Here is a 20,000-nt window from a genome sequence, read left to right on the forward strand (position 1 = left end):
GAAGAGATGGATTCATCAGATGGAAGAGATGGATGAGTGTCAAATGTCGCGATTCCAAGGAAAGATGATTATAAATCTATGTAAGGTGAGAATCGTGGTCTTGACACTTTTTTGATACAATACAGGCGATGATGCAACGCGGCATTCAAGAGCTGTGCTACATGAGTGTGTCAGGTGTGTATTGGTTTGGTCGCGCGTTTAATACTGTGTTGGAATAATGTGAGGCTTTACAATCCATAGAATCCATACCTGATTATTCCAGAATTTATCTTCAAATATCAGAAATTGTATCATAATAAGTTATATAAATGTATGCAATATTATGTAAGACTGCATTTCTAATTCATTTCACCACAAAGTTGTGTACCTGATGGCTCACACAAGCTGTACAGGTAGAGGCTAAGCGTGCATCTGGCTTGCCTTCTTACTTCTCTCTACTGCTGCCCTGTCTTCTTATGCACACACACACACACACACACACAGACACACACAGCCTCCCCTCACCCCCCTTTATTCTCTCCATCTCTGTCTTGTTTGTCTTGTTTGTTGGTGCCTGGCCTGGCTCGCCTCTGTCCTCCCCAGGGCATCCAGGCTACATCTCTGTTGTCTGGGTTGTCAGCTCACATGAACCACAGCACATACACACACACCTACAGTACACACATAAACTCTACGTGTTAACATCTACACGTGCTTCTATCCAGGAGTGTGTATCAATCGATCGCTCAATCACCCTAAATCGCAGCGAGCTCCGCGTTTAACCTGGTAATTTCTGCGGAGAGCGACACGGCCAGGTCACACCAGGCACAAAATGGCTGCCCCTCAGGTTGGGCTCCTGCTGCGCTGCTCTCACACATGCAAATGAGCCTCAGCCAATAATGAGATCTTTAGGCGCTCGATAATTAGATTTTTCCCTTCTCTCTCTCTCTCTCTCTCTCTCTCTCTCTCTCTCTCTCTCTCTGCGAGGGAGCGAGCGACAGAGCTATAGAGGGAGGGAGCGCAGGAAGACTTCTTTTTGTGTCTTGACTCTTCAGGAGAAGCCAAGCGCTACGCTGACAAGACCCCCCGCCCTCGCCCTCGCCACACACCCCAGCCCACACCCCCCCCCCACGCCATCATATTTCTCTCATACTGTTCTTTATTTATAATAGACGGTAGGATCTGAGTGGAGGAGCAAAAGAAACGCAGAGATTCCATCTGCTTTCCGATTGGTTGGTCGGAGATGGTCCCTGTGTTTGGCTGGCTGTGTGTGATGGTATCAATCTACTCTCTGGCTCCATGTGTGTGTGTGTGCGTGTGTGTGTGTGTATTTCACTGTTGTGTGTCACATTCAGGGAAAAACACATGCAAATGCAGGAAGAATTTGAATGAAACTCACATAACAGTGACAACATTGGTAATGAAGAGGTTAAAGATGCAAAACGTGTTTCTACATGGAGGTTTAAATCTTGTGTCTTATTGCGCACACAACGTGTCCTTAAGCAAGGCATGGAATCTCACTCACACCATATTCAAATGGAGGTTGATGGAACCCAAGTAACAGAACTAAACTGTACAATTCTAATTCATTCAAGTAACGGCTCCTGTTGGCTACATTACACACAAGATGATTCCGTCTTGGCCTGCGCTCTCTCACCTGGCACTCTTCGCCCCTCGTTAGCAACAAGTCATTCAACGACTGATGGAATTCTATCGTAACCTGCATTTTTCATTCAGTGTGTAGGCGTCGCATATGAGTGTTACAGTGTTTACCTTAATTGGTAATGGCATGAGACCAGTAGAGTGAGTGGGCACCCGGTTGGCAGAGAGAATGGCAATAGGAGGATTACCCAGCGTGATACATAGTTGCCTCCGTGACCTGCCACACGTTCTCTACAATTTACACACTTGGCACATGCTCATAGTTTGGGCAGGGCGCACACACACACACACATATACACCCCCACTTGGCACACGCCTGCCTGGCACACTTAACACGCTGCCACTTGGCATGCAGACGTACAGATTGATGCACGTTCTTGGCCGTGGCCCCATACGTATGTAATTGAATAGCGCCGTGTCCTGTTTTCATGTATTATTGAGGAGCTGGTTTAATTAGCGAAAAAAAAATGAAAAGGACTCATTAGAGATATGTTAATTAGCTCGGCGCTCGGCTCTCCGGAGAGGCGCCAGCACCAACGCGGTGGGACAGAGGCAGAAACGGGAGTCGAGTCAGCCTGGCGTTTCAAGCGCTTCGGTCCTCGTAATTCACCGTTTTCCTGTTTTTGTTGTCTTTTCCCAACTGGGGTATTTTTGCTCCGCTGTACGCTAGTGTAAGAAACCCAGCAGTAGGATTCAAAAAACACGGCTCCGAGTCTTAAAACTAATCAACAAAAGTATGTGAGATGAGTGTTTAGCCCCCCAGAGTCTGCGCTACTGAAGCAGTTCCTTCCCTCATTCTCTTTTATTTCCTTTCAAAGTGTTTTTTCCCAAAGCTCTCCTTTTGTCCACTCCAATGAAAGTGCTTAGTTGGCAGTTTCTCTTATTTGATGTGGAGGGAATTGGGGGGTGGGTGTGGAGGGAGAGCTGTGTGTATGTGTGTGTGTGTGTTGGGGGAATAGAACAAGGGATAGGGGAGTGGGGGGTGGGGGGGGGGGGTGGTAGTATGGAGGCCTGACAGTTTGTGAAGGGTGTACGGGAGGAGGTTGAGCAGCCAGTGGAATGGGTTTTTGGCTCTGGGCAGACGGGCTGGACAGACGAGGGGAGGACGGATGGAGAGAAGGGCTCGGGTCTGGTCAGCCGAGTGTGAAACTCTTATTTTGCGATTTGAAACACGAGCGAAATCAGTAATGAAATGTGGTCGATAACGGCCTCTCACACTTCCCAATGAAGTGCCCCTAGTGTGTGTGTGTATGTGTGTGTGTGTGTGCGTGTGTGTGTGTGCGTGTGTGTGTGTGTGTGTGTGTGTGTGTTTGTCCGCACGCGCGCGTCTCTGGAAATGTGTTGTCATTTTTTATTCCGAAGCACTGGGGTGTTAGATAGAGGGAGGTGGAAGATGGAAGAACTTGCTGGTGTTGGGGCTGCCCTCTCTGAAGTTTCCTGTCAGGGAGAGCTGCGCGCTTTATACACTATGTCTACATGAATGTGTATGCACGTATGTGTGTGTGTGTGTCTGCGGCCTCTGTCAGAGTGATGCTTCCCTGGATAGAGCCAGCCACTTCACTGATCTTCTCCCCATCAGTCTCACGTCATGCTCTCCTTGTTGTGACCTCCAGCCGTCTTATCTCCTCACTCACCTCACCAAAAAAAAAAAATATTCTACATTTGTGTGTGTGTTAAGAGAATTAAATGTCTCTTGATATAAAAACAACCTTAGCACTCCTTATGTGCTTGCCAGCAATAAGCAACTTGGCAAACAATGTAATAAAATCTAATTACCAGTAGTGGCTGGTGTCTGCAGGGTCATAACTAAAATGACTGCTACATCAACATTACAGGATGAAGCCCTCTTAAAGCTTTTAAACTGGGGGGGAAAAATCTGGAAAATGAGTTTACTTGCTTTCATGATATAGATGTATAGTGTATATAAAGGATATAGAAGTCAGCCAATGTACAAACAGTAAAATGTCTCTTCGGAAAAACTTTGATGTGAAAAAATATTACTCAGCAAAAAATGCGCCTCCTTAGATGCTTTATTGAAAACTTTGGGTGGGGATCTGAAGATGGAGGGAGGCGCCGTGTGACACTCCAAACATCCTCAACCCCACCTGGCTTCGCTCATCAGTCCCCCCCCCACCCCCTCCTGAGTAATGTGGCCCCTGGCCCTGCTGGAGATTAGCTGGATGGCTGGAGGAGGGGGACTCACCAAACACAATGGAGCCCTTTTACCTCCACTGGAGGCCAGGCCCTGAGCTGTAAACAACGCTCTCAGCACAGTGGGCACTCCTTCTACTCTCCCTCTCTCTCTCTCTCTCTCTCTCGCTCTCTGTCTGTCTCGCCTGAACTCTTTTTTTTGTCCTCCCTCCCTCCCTCACTCTCTCCCCTCCCCACTCCTCTCCTCTCGTTTCTCAGTGTGACAGGCTGTTTACTGAGACGGACAAAAGTAGGGAAGAAGTTATTTCGCAAGGTGTTTCACAACGGACCGTTTTGACTTTCACACAGCAAAAAGTGGAACAACACCAAATATCCTGATATCAGTGGAGGTTTATCAGTGAATATGATCAGTATACAGATTGTTAGTTCCTCTCTTACTGCCACTCGAGTGAAACCGTGTCAAACGTTCGCCCCTGGCTATTGGCCAATCCGAATGCAGAGGCAGAGATGCGTGGTGTGTCGCAATGGAAACAGCCAAGGATCTGATTCTTTGTGTTCTGTGATGTTTGTGAGACACACACACACACACACACACACAGTGTAATGATGCCAACAAAAAGCACTGTGAAAACAATTTAGAGCATGAACAAGAGGGTGGAAAAAGAAAAAAAGAACAGCTTTTATGCTCAACTAGGTGTGTGTGTGTGTGTGTGTGTGTGTGTGTGTGTGTGACAGAGAGGCAGGGGTCTCCTCCAGGGTGAGGTGGTAATGCTCAGTGACAAGGATAAACAGCACTGGGGGTTTGTTCCTACCAGGAGAGGAGGAGGAGGAGGAGGCCCATGTCAGCCTCTTTCTCTTCCTCCTGCTCTCTCCTTGTCATTTTTTCAATTATCCCTCCCTCCTGCACGTCCCCATAGACCCAGAGACAGAGCTCACATCATTTAGACTGAGAGCCTGTTTAGATTCTGATTATAGCCTTCTTTCTACTCACCGCACACACACACACACACACACACACACACACACACACAATCTGCACTTCATATGTACCTATTAATAGGAGACAAAAGTCGTGTTTTTTTCAGTTGCAATCATTTGATATGCGCATAAACCAAACGATTCACATGTGGTGGTTGAGGTAACATTGATGTGTGTGTGTGTGTGTTGGTGTGTGTGTTTGTATTCATGGGGCTCAGTTAGAGTGAAGGTGACGGCGTGAAGTCCCTAAGTTGACTCCTGAATCAGAGAAGATGGAGCCGTTAAGCCAACATGGTGGTGAGCTGTGGTTTCATATCAGCTGGCCTCTCTGCCATCTTTCCCCGAGGTTTCATCTGAAAGGGAAAGTGGGGCTTTCCTCCTCGTTAGAATGAAAAGTCATCAAGGGAGGAGAGGAGAGGGGATGGAGCCTCATTGAAATGCAAGTTACATCCCCCTCTTTCTCTCTCTCCTGGGTCCTCTGGGACTCCTCGCCTTTCTCCTCCTTCTCTTTCCCGTCTTCCCGGTGCCCCCTCGCTCCCCCTCTTTCCCTTTGTTAATCAGTTAAACTCCCTCTTCAAACAGCCGCTCTAATTACTCCTCCACACTCGGTAAACGACAGGGCTGTCTCTCTCTCTCTCCCTCTCTCTCTCTCTCTCTCTCTCTCTCTCTCTCTCTCTCTCTCTCTCTCTCTCTCTGCTCTCCTCGCCTCTTCTCATCCCTCCGTCCCTCCCTTCACACTTCCCCCTTTTCCACGGCAAGTTGACCTCTGTCAACCGCAGAGCCCCTCAGCAGCGCTCGTGTCTGTCTGCGCGTTGTGTACGTGTCTATATGTTGACTGATCGAAGTGGCATTTTAGATGCTGAAATGGTACGATCATCAGCATTCTGTATTCTTCGGATGTGCGTCTTTGCTGTCCAACTCACTCTGACAGGCCCCTACTTTTCTTTCCTTCCTTCCTCCTTCCTTCCTCCTTTTCTTTCCTTTCCTTCCCCCTTTTCCTCCCGTGCTTCCATCCTCTATTTGAACGTTATCCTTCCTCCACTCCCCCCGCCCGCCCGCCCCCCGCCCGGCCTCACCTCTCTCCCGCTAATCTACCACGCATCTCTCGCTTTTAAATTAACATGCAACATGAAAGAAGGGACGACAGCGGCGGGGGGAAAAAAATTAAATGCATTTAATAAATGGCTGACTTCAAATCGCCCGGCTTTTCAGACTCTCCCTATTCACAGTCCAATGAAAGGGGAGAAATCATTCACCAGGAGAGACAAAGCCGAATGAAAATATAATTCCGCATTGTGAGGCGCTTTTGTCCTGGCCCGTCAAATCGCTAATGGCGAGGCTTTTGTTTTGTGGCGGCACTCTAAGGCTGGCGGTGTCGTATGGCGGTGGCAACGCACGCCCCATAATCACCACGCTTTGTGATATTAGATTATAGGGGCAATTAATGGCGTCAAACCTTAACTACTCAGCATTCAGCCTGACACACACACACGCACACACACACACACACGCATATTCAGCCCTATACACGTGCATACAGTATGGGCACATTGACACAGACACACACACGTTTGGTTCATCAGCCAACACGGGGGAAAGGTGCTATAACTCCCGTAATTATTATGCCCGTGACTTGAAAATGTCAGCGGCGGTGTGTATAAAATAGAATGTATGAGTTGTCAGGGAGGAAGAATGGGATGCACAAGAGCAATTAATTACAGCTTTTCATTTGCCAGCTCAGACTGACAAGGCCCGGCGGCGGGGGCATGCTGGCACCACGCCAAGCTGCACTCATCTCCCCCAGCCCCCCACAGACACACACACACCACCCCGACATCCACCCCCCCACCCTCTGCCTATTCCAACTGCCACAGCACCCCCCCCGCCACCCTCACCTTTTCACCTTCCTCACCCTCGCTCTGACTCCTGCTCCTCAGTCACCCCGTAGACCCAGGATCTTGTCCGCGGCGAGGAACGACACGTACACCTTGGCCCAATTTCGTCAGCGTTATAAGGACCGTGCGGGTTAGGTAAACTATAAATTCAGCGCTCACAGGTCCTCAAAAAGTGGCAGAATACAGGCGTACACACTCACTCGCGCAGGGGGGGTGATTGATATTTTGCCAAGGTGGGAATAGAGATAAATGGCCGATTCCGGTGGGCTGAGAACTCCGCCTCATATTTCTCCGCTAAAACACCCATCACGTCTCGGCGGACAGGATTATTTGTGTTGAGCACGCAGTGTAGTTTACTGACGCGAGGGAAGCAGTCGTCATCCGTCAGCCTGTAAACAGAGAGAAAAGATCAGCTCTCACACTAAAACTCCCTCCATCTCTCTCTGCCTTTCATTTTCTTTTCTCCAGCCTTTATTCAGCCGCTGAATAGAAAAGTACTTAACCAGCGTGCGTGTGTGTGTGTGTGTGTGCATTTGTGCGCGAACGCGCGTCTCAATTTCTGATTTACATGGTTAGTCCTACTTCAATTTTGTAGTGTTTGTCATCAGATTAACAGTTCCAGTGTGGTTTCTCGCACAACACGGCTGCGAGCATCCCTCTCGCTCTCTCTCTCTCTCTCTCTCTCTTCCTCTGCCTCTATCTGGGCGAGATAGACATCTCATCAGATAACCACTTTGTCGCTCCTTTCTTCTTCTCTGCCAGGCTCGAACGCGTGGAAAGAGAATCAGAGGCGGCCCTAATCATGTGTTTATGGAAGCAGATAAGATTTTATATTTCATAAAGAGATTGCGTATCTGCCCGTTTTATCTCCGCGTCTGTCGTCAGAGAAATTGCCGCCGTCTTCACAATGGCGGTCCCTGTAGAAGTGTCAACAACATGTTTGTGTGTGTGTGTGTGTTGGAGTGTTTGTGTCTGTCTGGTGTTTCTTGGCAGCCTTAACTGCCGCCAATGACTGACAGCAGAGACGAAGCAGCAGCAGCAGCAGCGTACCTGTCTAAGCTTACCTGTTCACCACACAGCTTTCACCTCCCCACAATGTTTGTTTTGAGACTTGCATTGAGTTGCAGGCACAGTCATGCTCTTTTTTCCCCCCCCAATTTCTGCAAATGTAAAACCTGTGTGTGTGTGTTTGTTGTCTCCAGGTGCCCGTGTCCATGGCCATGATGAGTCCACAGATGATCACTCCTCAGCAGATGCAACAGATCTTGTCTCCCCCGCAGCTGCAGGCCCTGCTGCAGCAACAGCAAGCTCTCATGCTACAGCAGGTAACACACACACACACAAACACACACACAGACGGCACGGCACACAGACACACACTTCTTGGACAGGCTGACGTGTTTGGATGTGTCTGTTTTGGTAGTTGCTGACACACACTGGGGCGTGATTGTATCTTATTGAGTGCTGGGAGATCTCTGGAAGATAAACACACAACCACTTATGCACATGTTTTGAGTACCTCCTCTTTCACATTGCACACACACAAACACACACACACACACACACCCAGCACATCAGCTGGTGAATCATAGCGATTCAGCAGTGCAATAGAGGAGTTGCCATGTCGACACAAACCAATAAACACTCATCGTCCACAAAAAAGATCTGTGAATTGTTCAGCGGGGCCGACCTCTGAGTTCCCACCTACACACACGTGCGCGCACACACACATACACGGCCTTGTAAATGTCGCATAGACGACTGCTAACAGCGTCAAGATAAACGCATGCATACACACACACACACAGGCGCGCAGCAGACAGTGGATTTAATAAGGAGCGGTGGCTTTAGGCGAGGATAAATTGCAGTGGGAAGATCTGACAACATGGATCATAATGGAAACGTGAAATGTGCTGGCTCTCTGGAAACAGACGTGCAGACGGCTAAGAAGCTCTTCACCAGCTCTTTTTTCACTAACGAGGAAAAAGAAGACAAGGGGGAATGGGGGGTGATAACACACACACACACACACACACACACACACACACACACACACTGTACTCCCACTATTAAAACCCACTGAGTTTTACATTGCTCTCCCACTTAATTAACCACAGTATGGATCTGCTCTTAGTATATATCTGCAAATCAGGCACTTTTGCACACTCACACACTCAATCACACACACAGGCACACACACACACACACACACACACACAGAGAACAATCAGCCACCATATCACTCACTGGAGCATTACATTTCATATCCCCATGGCAATACAGCTCAAGAAAGAGTGTGTGAGGGAGGTTTACGGCCTGCTACTGCACAATATTTGTGTGCGCATTTGCGTGTGTGTTTGCGCGTTTTAACCTTTAAGTTTCCTCTAACCTTTACTTACACCGCGGCCGCTCTGCCGCCCGTTCCTGGCGTGTTCACTAAAGTCAAGGTCATGGTAATAGGCTGGAGAGGTGAGTGCCTCAGTCGCATACACTCTTAATGTAGGGAGCCACTGAATCAAATCATTAAAAAGACCTTAATTATCACTTAATTATTCCCTCAACTCGCCATTCGCCAGACGTATGTGTGTGTGTGTGCCAGTGAAGTGTGTGTGCTTGCATATGCATTTGTCTGTATGATGAGGAGGCGATCAGGGCTAGTGACGCGGAAAACAGAGATTAACTCCGCCTAAGGAGCAATAAAAGAGAGGAAAGACAGACGGGAATAAAAGAGCAGCGAGGGAGAATGAGCGCCGCTTTTAAGAGGAATTAAAGGAGGAGAGGAGACGGCACAGGGAATGATGCAACGTAGGACACACTATCTGGAGTGAGACGGAAAGCGGAAATGCCCTTGTAGAAAAGAGAGAGCGAGCCAGTGTGTGTGTGTGTGTGTGTGGTGAGCCGCTCGCTGTGGGGTCAGACGGATGAGAGAGCGAGACAACTGCTGCCTCGTGAAGTCATCCTCCGCTGAAAAGCCTCTTTGAACATTCGACGCACCATGTAACAAAGACAAACGGCGGACGGACACATGTACAAACCATTTTCCCCCCCGGCCCCCCTCCGCCCCTGCCCCCATTTCCCTGTAGACACACACACACACATTATGGTCAGTGTGAGATTTCCTGTCCTGCCTAGCCGTCCTCATGGCAAGATTAGAATCTTAATGGAGTTTCCTCAGTAAATGAATGACTAGCAACTCAAACAAACAGCCGTACACTGTGGCCACTCAGAAAAGTGTGTGTTTGTGTGTGTGTCAGAGAGAGAGAGAGAGAGAGAGAGAGAGAGAGAGAGAGAGAGAGAGAGAGAGAGCATTCCAGTCTGGTTTATTTAAGTGAATATCAGCATAAGGTTCCCCAGTAATCTTGTGTGTGTGTTTTCATCAATACATCCTGAGCCGCAACACACTGGAGCCTTCACCGAACAGGAAGCCGCCCTCTGAGCCCGAGCATCTGACCGTGCCGTTGTGTGGCGGCCAACTCAAAGTGTCTCAGGACACACACACACACACACACACACTTGTCTCATATGCCTTCTCTTGTCTCTCTCCAGTTACAGGAGTACTACAAGAAGCAGCAGGAGCAGTTGCACCTCCAGCTTCTGACTCAGCAGCAGCAGCAGCAACAGCAGCAGCAGCAGCAGGCCGGGAAGCAAGCGGCCAAAGAGGTGAAGCCAACACCCCAGTACACCCTCCAGCAGCTGGAGTGCACATAGAAGCACACTTTGAAGGATAGAAGCAAAACAAAGAGGAGCACACATAGATTTTCATTTTCTTGCCAGAGTGTTCATTTGCATGCCTTCAGCTCCAAGCCTGAGGTGAAATGTCTCTCTAGGAGGGGCACAACCACACGTCTAATTGTCAATTAACCTCTGTCGCTCCCTCTTTTCTCCCACACGAACACACACACACGTACACGCCTGTGCCAAGTTTAACCACAGCTGTGGTGCAGCAGGATAACAGAGGATAAACCGGGATCACGTCGTGGCACAACAAAGACTCAATCTCAATTGATCAGACGAGATTACTGTCATAACCTGCGAGCACAACAGGCATGTGTGTGTGTGTGTGTGAATACGTGTGTGTCACATAGAAGCTTTTGTATCATTAGTATCAATGCTAATTCAGTGAAAATTGCTCAGAAGATCATGCTGGATACAGACTTAGGGCCTTGTGAGACTTTTGATAAACGCATGAGGAGACACATCCTAGAGTCCTCCTCCTTCTCCTCCTCCTCCTCTCCCTCATCCCACCATCCCACCAGGCCGCCCCCCCCCCCATGTCCCCCCTCCATCCCTCCCTCCCTTAGCCCCCCGATGCCGATAGCGGTCAGCCAACTCGACCGTGACCAAAGCAAACCAGTTGTGGTCGACTTGCATTTCGAGATGGAGGGCGTCTGGATCGCTCGCCCTCTCTCTCTCTCTCTCTCTCTCTCTCTCTCTCTCTCTTTCTCTCTTTCTTGCTCTCTCTCTCACTCACTCCCTCCCTCCCTCCCTCCCTCGCTGCCGCTGTCCTAGTTTTCAGGTTTGTTGTCCTGTAACAACTCGACAAGTGCAAACACTGGTCACACTGCTACACGTAAACGCGGAGAGAGAGGGGGGGGCTGATGCGTGATGGTTCACTGCACACAAACACACACACGCGCACACACTTTGGGGAATTTGCCGCTGTATGTTGCTGATATGACTAAGGCCGTTTCCAGCCATCGCTGCAAGACGTCAATCGCAAACCCGAAACAGCTTAGCGGTTAACTCTCCAGGTGTAGTGGTCAGACAGCGAGGCAGGGGTTAAAGGTCGTGCTGAAGGTGAGGGACGATTTCTCCCAGAATGCAATAGGAAAGGGAGGCGAGCGCAGAGGGAGGAAGCGAAGGAGAAACTCGCTCTTTTGCTTTTTCTGAGCGTTTGTGCAGGAGTGGCTGTGACTTTTCGCCCTCTTTTCCTCTTTTCTGCAATTCCTCTTCACTCTCTTGTCTGCATGGAAGTGATGTATTGAAGGAGCGAGGGTGTGTATGTGTGTGTGTGTGTGTGTGTGTTTAGCCAGCGTCCTGTGTGTATGTGTGCTGGCGCGTTTTGGGCCTGGTCAGAAGTCAGCTTAATGAAGTGACTCTGACCATCAGAAGTGTGTGTTTGTGCGTGTGTGCGTGTGTGTGTGTGTGTGTGTCTGTGACTGGCAGGCTCAGACAGTGTGTGATGTGCTCATAAATCACATTGACAGCCTGTTACTGCGCTAGCTTTGGTCACTCAGCCACAGCTAATGTAAACAGAACACAGACACACACACACACATACACACACACACACACATACACACACATATCTCAGGAGGCAATGAAAGATATGGTGGGGCGGAATGGACAGACAAGCTGAGAGGGAGGGGAGGCGGCAAGAGGAGGGCTGGACACAGAGAGAGAGAGAGAGAGAGAGAGAGAGACGGAGAGAGAGAGAGAAGGGGGGGGCTGGAAGTCTGTGTTACATTGTGACATACATAGGTTGTACTTAAACGCTGCCATAGTGGGAAGAGCCACCACAGCAGGTGTTTGGTGGTGATTGGACGTATTGGTAACCCATGACTACCGTGTCTTGTCCTATCTGTTTCTGTTTATTCTGTCGTTCTATAATCATTTAAAGTCAAATTTCCGGGCACATACCATGTACAGTATACGATTTAAATGGCTGCAAATTATAATCAGGCACACTTTGAATCTCTCTATGTATCCTCCCATACGACCCCTGGCACACAGACACACACACACACACAAACACACACACACACTGCCCCCGTTCCATCCCCAGGCACCTCGTCTGAAAGGAAATGACCTGGCTGCCCTTCCTGTGAGTTCCTCTCTGTTCAAAGACTTAGCGGCTGCCACTCTCACTAACACACACACACACACACACACACTCTTACACACACTCTTACACACAGTGTGCAGTTCCCCAAGAGTTGTATTTATTTATTTTTCCTCTCAGTGAGTTATCAGTGGGAGATAAAGTCCCTCTCTCTGCGGGTTTGGTCGGGGGGGACTTCAGACAGGTCTGCCCCAGACTGGGAGAGCCGGAAAGCAAACATTTATCACCACAACATGCAACCCGGCTTATCTCCATGCGTCATGTCGTCCCCCTGCTCTCCCTTTGACCTCGCTGCCTTCTCTTCATCTTTAGGGTCCTCTCAGCCTCTTCATTTTTTAAAAACCGGACCTTTTGTTTCCACTCAGGCCTGTTAGTTGTTACAGTGTTCACCTTGGCTTTATAGAATGCTCTCATGTCCTTTATTGTGCTCACTGCCTCTGTTTGAATGTTGTTGATGTTGAAGTAATGGGATTAGTAAAAGTAAAAGACAATTTGACTCAGAATGCAACTTTTGAATTGCAAAACAACCTAAGCCTAATATACAAAAACAATGCACACACACACTTTTTGTGTCTTTAATCAATGTGGCTCCTCTGTGTTTCATTTTTATATTTACTGTGTTTACTCACACTTAAAATTACAATGACAAGGCGGTTAAGGTAGCACTGTAATGAAGGTTAAGTAACAGTGGAGTTGTGAGGACTCATGAGGGTGAACTCATTTAATGGTTTCTGCTCCCTTTCACACTTAATTGTGAACTGAGCTCTACATCTTACATACACATGCATCCACGAATGGCTCGATCTTTTCTTTTCTAACTCTTTCACCCTTCTGTCCCCTTCTTCTTCTTCTTCTTCTTCTTCCTCTGAGCAGCAGCAGATAGGCAGTAAGCAGTTGGCCTTCCAGCAGCAGCTCATCCAGATGCAGCAGCTTCAGCAGCAGCACATCCTGAACCTGCAGAGACAAGGCCTGGTCCCAATGCAGCCCACTGCTGCCATGCAGTCTCTGCAACAAGGTACGCAGACACACACACACACACACTCACACACACACACACACACACACACACACACACACACACACACACACACACACACACGTGCGCGCAAGAGTCAGTCATTTACACTACACTGTGCTGATACACACGCAAGTGCTATGGTTAAATATATGCACGCTCAATCACAAATGCACCAATATACACATGGACACACGCTGACAAGCATGCATGGTACACCACATGGTATAACACACACACAGGCCTGTACTGAGTGCTGCATGTGAAGCCTGTTAAGTTAATCAGCCTATAAAAGATAAAAAGAATCCTGATTGGTGGGTTTGTGGAAGGTACTCATTTGGATAATAGGTAAAATATGGCACTAAGCCCCCTGCTTGGTGTGTGTCTGTGTGAGTGTGCGTGTGTGACTGTGTGTGCCTGTGTGCGTTTGAGATTAGCCAGACACAAGAAAGCCTCATCGTTCTGCTATTGCAATGCCCACTGGGGCTTTTTTTCCGTTGTGTCACTTCTCCCATAGTTCCTTCATTTTGTCAGCAGGGTTTACCAACGATAGATGGTGACTGTTGACTGGCCCACCCTTATGTGTGTGTGTGTGTGTGTGTGTGTGTGTGTGTGTGTGTGTGTGTGTGTGTGTGCGTGTGTGTGCATGGGTGCGAGTACGTGTATGTCTATGTCCATATTTGTTAGTGCACAATCATGTGTAACAGACACACACATACAAGTTCACACACACACAGGGCCCATTAAGTGGCCATGACATTGCTAAAGCTTTGAATTGGTTTGACTCTCTCTCTCTCTTTCTCTCTCTCTCTCTCTCTCTCTCTCTCTCTCTCTCTCTCTCTCTCTCTCTCTCTCTCTCTCTCTCTCTCTCTCTCTCTCTCTCTCTCTCTCACCAGAAAAAAACAGTGGCTACAAATGAAAAACAAATAAAAGACAGAGGCTAGAGTTTTGGATAGAAAAGTGTAATTTCTCGGACAGTTGAAAGCATTCGGCTTTGGCATCTCTGTCTTTCTCTCTCCCTCTCTCTCTCCCTCGCTCTCTCATTCTGTATCAGAGTGGAATTTCCCTGCAGTGTGAAAGAGCTGGTCTATTGTGACGGCTCAGCCAGGCATGAGCTCGAGCATTCCTCTGGCCAGTCATGCCACACACACATACGATACGCGCACACACACATGCACACACTTTTGCCTTGCCTGCACACACGACTGCCCTGCCTCAAAGGCTGTTGTGTCCAGTGTGGAGGTGTTGGGAGGGGGGCACTGCTATGGTTTTTGTTTATTTCTCTCTCTCTTTCTCTCTCTCTTCTCTCTCTCCCTGTGTGTGCGTGTGTCTTTCGAGAGCACTCAACACATTTGAATGGCAATCAATCTGGTTCCTGAACAAGTTTTGAGAGCGTGAATGGATAGAATTGTAAGCATAATAGGTGTTTCTAGCCTTCCAGAGGAGTTGTGTTGTGCTATGAGTGAGCAGTGGTGAGTTCATTGCGCAGAATCTGCACACTTTCGTGCACACACTTTTTGGATTTTGTATCCCACACATGCATGAACTTAAACGTAATAATCCTTTAGATGATAACCTGATATTTTACTTAAAAATGTCTTCCTGGTAGATACAAATTTCTAAATCATATGAAGACACTTGGCTTCATCATGTGTCTACAGCAGCCATATCAAACCATAAACTACTGAAGGGCCAATTCAATTACCTTGTCTGTGTTTGAGGGTGTGTTGGATCAGTGTCAGTCATCTGATATTGGGTTTGCTTGGACTGAAAACCTGAAGAATCACAGTCCGCTTCCATAGCAGCCAGTTTGAATTTACTGGTCCACAGAAAAAAACAGTGAAATAATCATAACCCTAACAGCCAGATATGGGTGTGTACCCATTTGAGATTTGCTGAAAATTTGCGAAAACAGCTGCAGGAAATCATGAGCACATTTTGAGCAGATTACATACCAAAATCAGAATGCTGCTGCAAATTGTCAAACCTTGGATTACCGGTTGAATTAGCTTTTTGCCAGGGAAATTCCATACTGACACATTTTATTTATTTTATTTTATTTTATTTTATTTTATTTTATTTTATTTTATTTTATTTTATTTTATTTTATTTTATTTTATTTTATTTTTTTATTTTATTTTATTTTTTTTTATTTTTTTTTTTAAATCAGGGACTGAAAACACGGTCATTTCAATCAGTTAGAACAGATGCTTGTACCAGACTTAACATCTACATTTCCCATCTGCCTTCCCTGGGTTTTGTAAATAAGCAAATACAAAAATACAATAAGTGCAAAGTATAATGAATCGGCTAAAACATAAACCATTCTCAGTATCAAAACTCTCCCGGTTGAGTCATTGAATGGATGGATGTGGTATGCAGCCGTCTGATAAGTCAGAGGAGGAAATACTTCATATAAAAATCCCCTAACTCTTTCACGCTTTCACTCTCTGGGCGTGTCCAGCAATCAGTTGTGTTACTTAGTTTGTACACACACGCACACACACATACATACACCGAAACAACATGCACACACACACACAGTCTCATTCCTTTAGAGTGAGATCTTTTGTTTTGGCTGGACCACAGAAGAATGCAGACAAAGCAGACATAATATTTGGATTGCTGCAAGGTTCCATATACGTATGTGTGTGAGTGTGTATGTGTGGCTGTGTGAGAATATGTGTGTGTGTGTGTGTGTGTGTGTGTGTGTGTGTGTGCGTGTGTGTGTGTGTGTGTGTGTGTGTGTGTGTGTGTGTGTGTGTGTGTGTGTGTGTGTGTGTGTGTGTGCGTGGTATGATCCCATGAAGCTGGCTGTGGCATTTGAGGCGTCTCTCTCTAATTCTGAAATCCGAGCAGCAATAACAAAGCTGCGACTACAGAGAGCTCAAAGTGTGCCTGGTCTGCTCAGGCGGGGGCAAAGGTCGACTGACAGCAGGAATCAGAACATAGTTGAGGAATGGTATGGATGTGTTATGTTAAGTAAACATGGAGAAATATATTTTTATATTATATTCCATTCAAAAAGTCTGTTCAAGCTCAACTTTCAACCCACCAGGCCCTGATCAATGTAGGATATAAAAAGACCAATAGGCAAAAGCTAATGGAAACATAACCGCTCCTCAGAGCTCTAACCCATATAATGTGTAGTATATTGACTCAACTATGGCTAATATAATCTGTCTCTGCCCTGCAGCGATGTGTCCGTCAGACCTCCAGCAGCTGTGGAAGGAAGTATCAGGGGTGCAGAGCAGCGAGGACGCCCTGAAACAGGCCGAGGGCCTGGACTTGAGCACCAACAGCTCCAACTCTACCTCAGCCTTCGCCAAAGCTGCCAGCACTCACATTCCCCTGCACAGCCTGCCTAACGGACAGAGCCACACCCCAAAGAGAGACAGGTATGGAGACGCACAGGATGTCTGCAGCCACACGCATGCATACACACGTACACATACACACTGTCGGTTGCTGTTGCTCATGGGCTTGTGTCATCTCCATCTTTAAGAGCCAGACTGTACGAGTGGATTTCCTCCTTCACTAAGGCAGACAGCGGAGACGACCACATCACACCTCACTCCAAAAGCAGCCAACCCCCCAGCAGCCAGTGAGTAACACACACACAAACAGACACACACACAGACACACACACACACACACACACACACACACACACACACACACATGCACCCATGCATGATCGGCCCAGGCAAAGATAGAAGAAGTGTGCTGATTCACTTCTTGCTCCAGACACCCTGACATCACTGTGGATTGGGTTTGATTCTAGTCAGTGATGAAATACTGTAGTGGTTCATACTCGCCACAAACTGCATGGTTATGGTAAATCAAAAGAGTGTTGATGGTATACAAACTAAATTCCCCATAGTAGACAGTAGGAGAAGGGGCGTTTGTGTGTTAGCCTGCTAGGCTAATGCTTGGTTTGTGTGGAGGAGAATGTGGTTGCCAGCAGTTTGTCATGTCTGCTGTCTGAGCTGCTCCTGAGTTGAATCAACCACAGCCAACACACACACACACGCGCACACATTCAAACAGACACAGGAAACACACATGCAGACACACACACACACAGCTCCAGCCTCAGCCTGCACATATGATCAGGAAGAGATGAAAAAACAGTGAGAGAGAGAGACATACACAGAGAGAAAGAGAGAGAGAGAGTTTCCATCTGGGAGGCAAATGGTTTTTGTTAGATATCCTTCTGATGTTGATTTGGGAGAATCCACACACACGCGCGCACACACACACATACAGTCATGTAAATATATGTGGAGACAGCCGTCGCCGGCGATGGTCCAGGTCTGAACCACATCTGCTACTGGACCTGCCACACACACACACACACATGCACACATGCACTAACAGACCAGACCAAACCAAACCAAAACTGATCCAGTCCTCTATTGCCTCACACACACACACGCTCATAAATATGCGCCGATACACACACATACACACACAAACAGGGGCACGCGCACATAAGCGCAGTCTTACCACAAAAGAACAACTAGCACATGACGGCAACCACCGCCAATCAGTCATGGCTGGTTGGTCCTGTGCCGACTCAGTGTCAAGGCTTGAAACATAAGAACACACACCCATGCCGACACACACATGCACACACACACACACACACACACACACACACACACACGTGCGCAAACACACACTGAGGACGAAAAAGACAGGTCGTGGACTTGATAATGTGCATCTTGGGGTTGCTGGAGCAATTCCTCTCCTCGCCTGGCTTCTGTAACTGACCCCACTCTGCTCCATCCTCCTCCCTCTGCACTTGGCTTCATGAACTGTACAAACTAATGGCTGCTAACCAAACTCAGATGGCTGCGATGCGGCTGCTACAGTCAATTTTACATATGGTGTGTGTGTGTGTGTGTATAGCACGTCGTCCTTCCAAGAGTGTTTATGTCATCATTTGCTGTATATTTCACGTATATACCAACATTGTAAAACCTCTCCTCTCTCTCTCTCTCTCTCTCTCTCTCTCTCTCTCTCTCTCTCTCTCTCTCTCTCTCCCTCTCCCTCTCCCTGCAGTCACGAGGAGCACGCCGGCTCCCATCCTCTCTATGGCCATGGAGAGTGTAAGTGGCCCGGTTGTGAAGCACTGTGTGAGGACATGGGACAGTTCATCAAGTAAGTCAAACGCTACGACGTGTACAGATCACACTCGCTGGGATTAAAACGAATATGAATATGACTTCTCAAGCTCAGTTGTGTAAAAGGAGTGTTTGATGATGCAGATGTCAAAAGAAGACAAGAGCATCTGGCTCCTATATTTCCAAAATCTATCAGTAATTCAGTCCAGCATTTCCCTCCTGCTAAAGACTGCAATGTTCCACTTAAATGCTTTTTTAAGGGGACTTGGATGTCGTCCCTTTTGGAGCAGTTAACATTCGACCACATTTCCAGACTCCTCATAAACTTTTATCCAAATTCTACTTATTTGAAAACAACACAGACAAAGCAACGTCCCCCTGTCCACCTCCATAGTTGTATGCCAAAGTTGAAGATGCTGGCCTTGACACCCTGCTATCAGTCACACTCAGCACACTGGACTTCCCCACAGCAACGCGGCCACTAATGAAGGCTTCACAAGCCTCTAATGAAGCCCAAAACAAACACACACACAGAGACACACAGAAACACACACACACTCTCTCATTATCTATCAGGGGCCCCTTTTAGCCGTTTGAACGAAGGGGATATTAATAAGCCGGGGTGATGAAATATGTACTCGCACACGTAAAATCCCAGTGTGTGTGTATGTATGTGTGTGTGTGTGTTGTGAGCGTGATGGCATCGGACAGTCAGATCAAAGCTGCAGGCAGGCTGGGAAAGTTTGGAGAGGAAAGCTGTTGTTTGGTGTCTCATTTCACGTAGCCCCGGGGCAGATGGAAGGAGAGAGAGAGAGAGAGAGAGAGAGAGAGAGAGAGGGAGAGAGAGGGGGGGAGGGAGGGAGGGAGAGAGTGATGAAAAAGAAGAAGCAGTGACAGATAATGCCGTCAGTTCGACAGTGCGCTCCCAGCTCCCAGCCAGCCTTCGTCATCGCCCCGGGAGGGTTGAGGAGGAGGAGGAGAACAGAGGAGGGAGACACTCCACTATTTCAAGCACTATTTCTTCTCTTCTGTCGGCCCACCTCCCCTTCCTCCTCCTCCTCCTCCTCCCTGTCCTCTGGTATAATACTCCGGCTGTGGTCGGTGCAGTTGGGTGTAATGTGGGTTAAGGCCCTGTCTGCCAGCGCTTAGAGGAGTAAACAGAGCCTCATTGTCGGGACGCACAGGAAAAAAAATCCAGCTACTGTTTATGGCCCGGCTATAGAGAAAGGAGGAGGGGGGGGGGGGATTTGGTTGGAATGAGGGTGAATCACAGCCATTTGGGGAGTTACAGGGGGGAGGGAGAAGGAGGGAAAGAGAGAGAGAGAGAGGAGTGAGATCATGTTTTTGTT

The 20,000-nt window shown here is 47.8% G+C and overlaps 1 protein-coding gene across 1 annotated transcript in view; it reads left to right on the top strand.

The window, feature by feature from the left end:
* The window catches only part of foxp4 (forkhead box P4), a 79,898-nt gene that overhangs the window by 48,611 nt on the left and 11,287 nt on the right, over nucleotides 1-20,000 (top strand). The window contains exons 4-9 of the mRNA XM_076143501.1: nucleotides 7,868-7,990; nucleotides 10,212-10,325; nucleotides 13,381-13,522; nucleotides 16,719-16,920; nucleotides 17,028-17,126; nucleotides 18,590-18,688. Of these exons, the coding sequence (XP_075999616.1) occupies nucleotides 7,868-7,990; nucleotides 10,212-10,325; nucleotides 13,381-13,522; nucleotides 16,719-16,920; nucleotides 17,028-17,126; nucleotides 18,590-18,688 (779 nt within the window). The remainder of the gene's footprint in view (nucleotides 1-7,867; nucleotides 7,991-10,211; nucleotides 10,326-13,380; nucleotides 13,523-16,718; nucleotides 16,921-17,027; nucleotides 17,127-18,589; nucleotides 18,689-20,000) is intronic.

This window comes from Genypterus blacodes, unplaced genomic scaffold, assembly GCF_046128005.1.
Source record: "Genypterus blacodes isolate CSIRO-AG114 ecotype Tasmania unplaced genomic scaffold, CSIRO-AGI_Gbla_v1 ptg000025l_1, whole genome shotgun sequence".
In the NCBI taxonomy this organism is placed as follows: domain Eukaryota; kingdom Metazoa; phylum Chordata; class Actinopteri; order Ophidiiformes; family Ophidiidae; genus Genypterus; species Genypterus blacodes.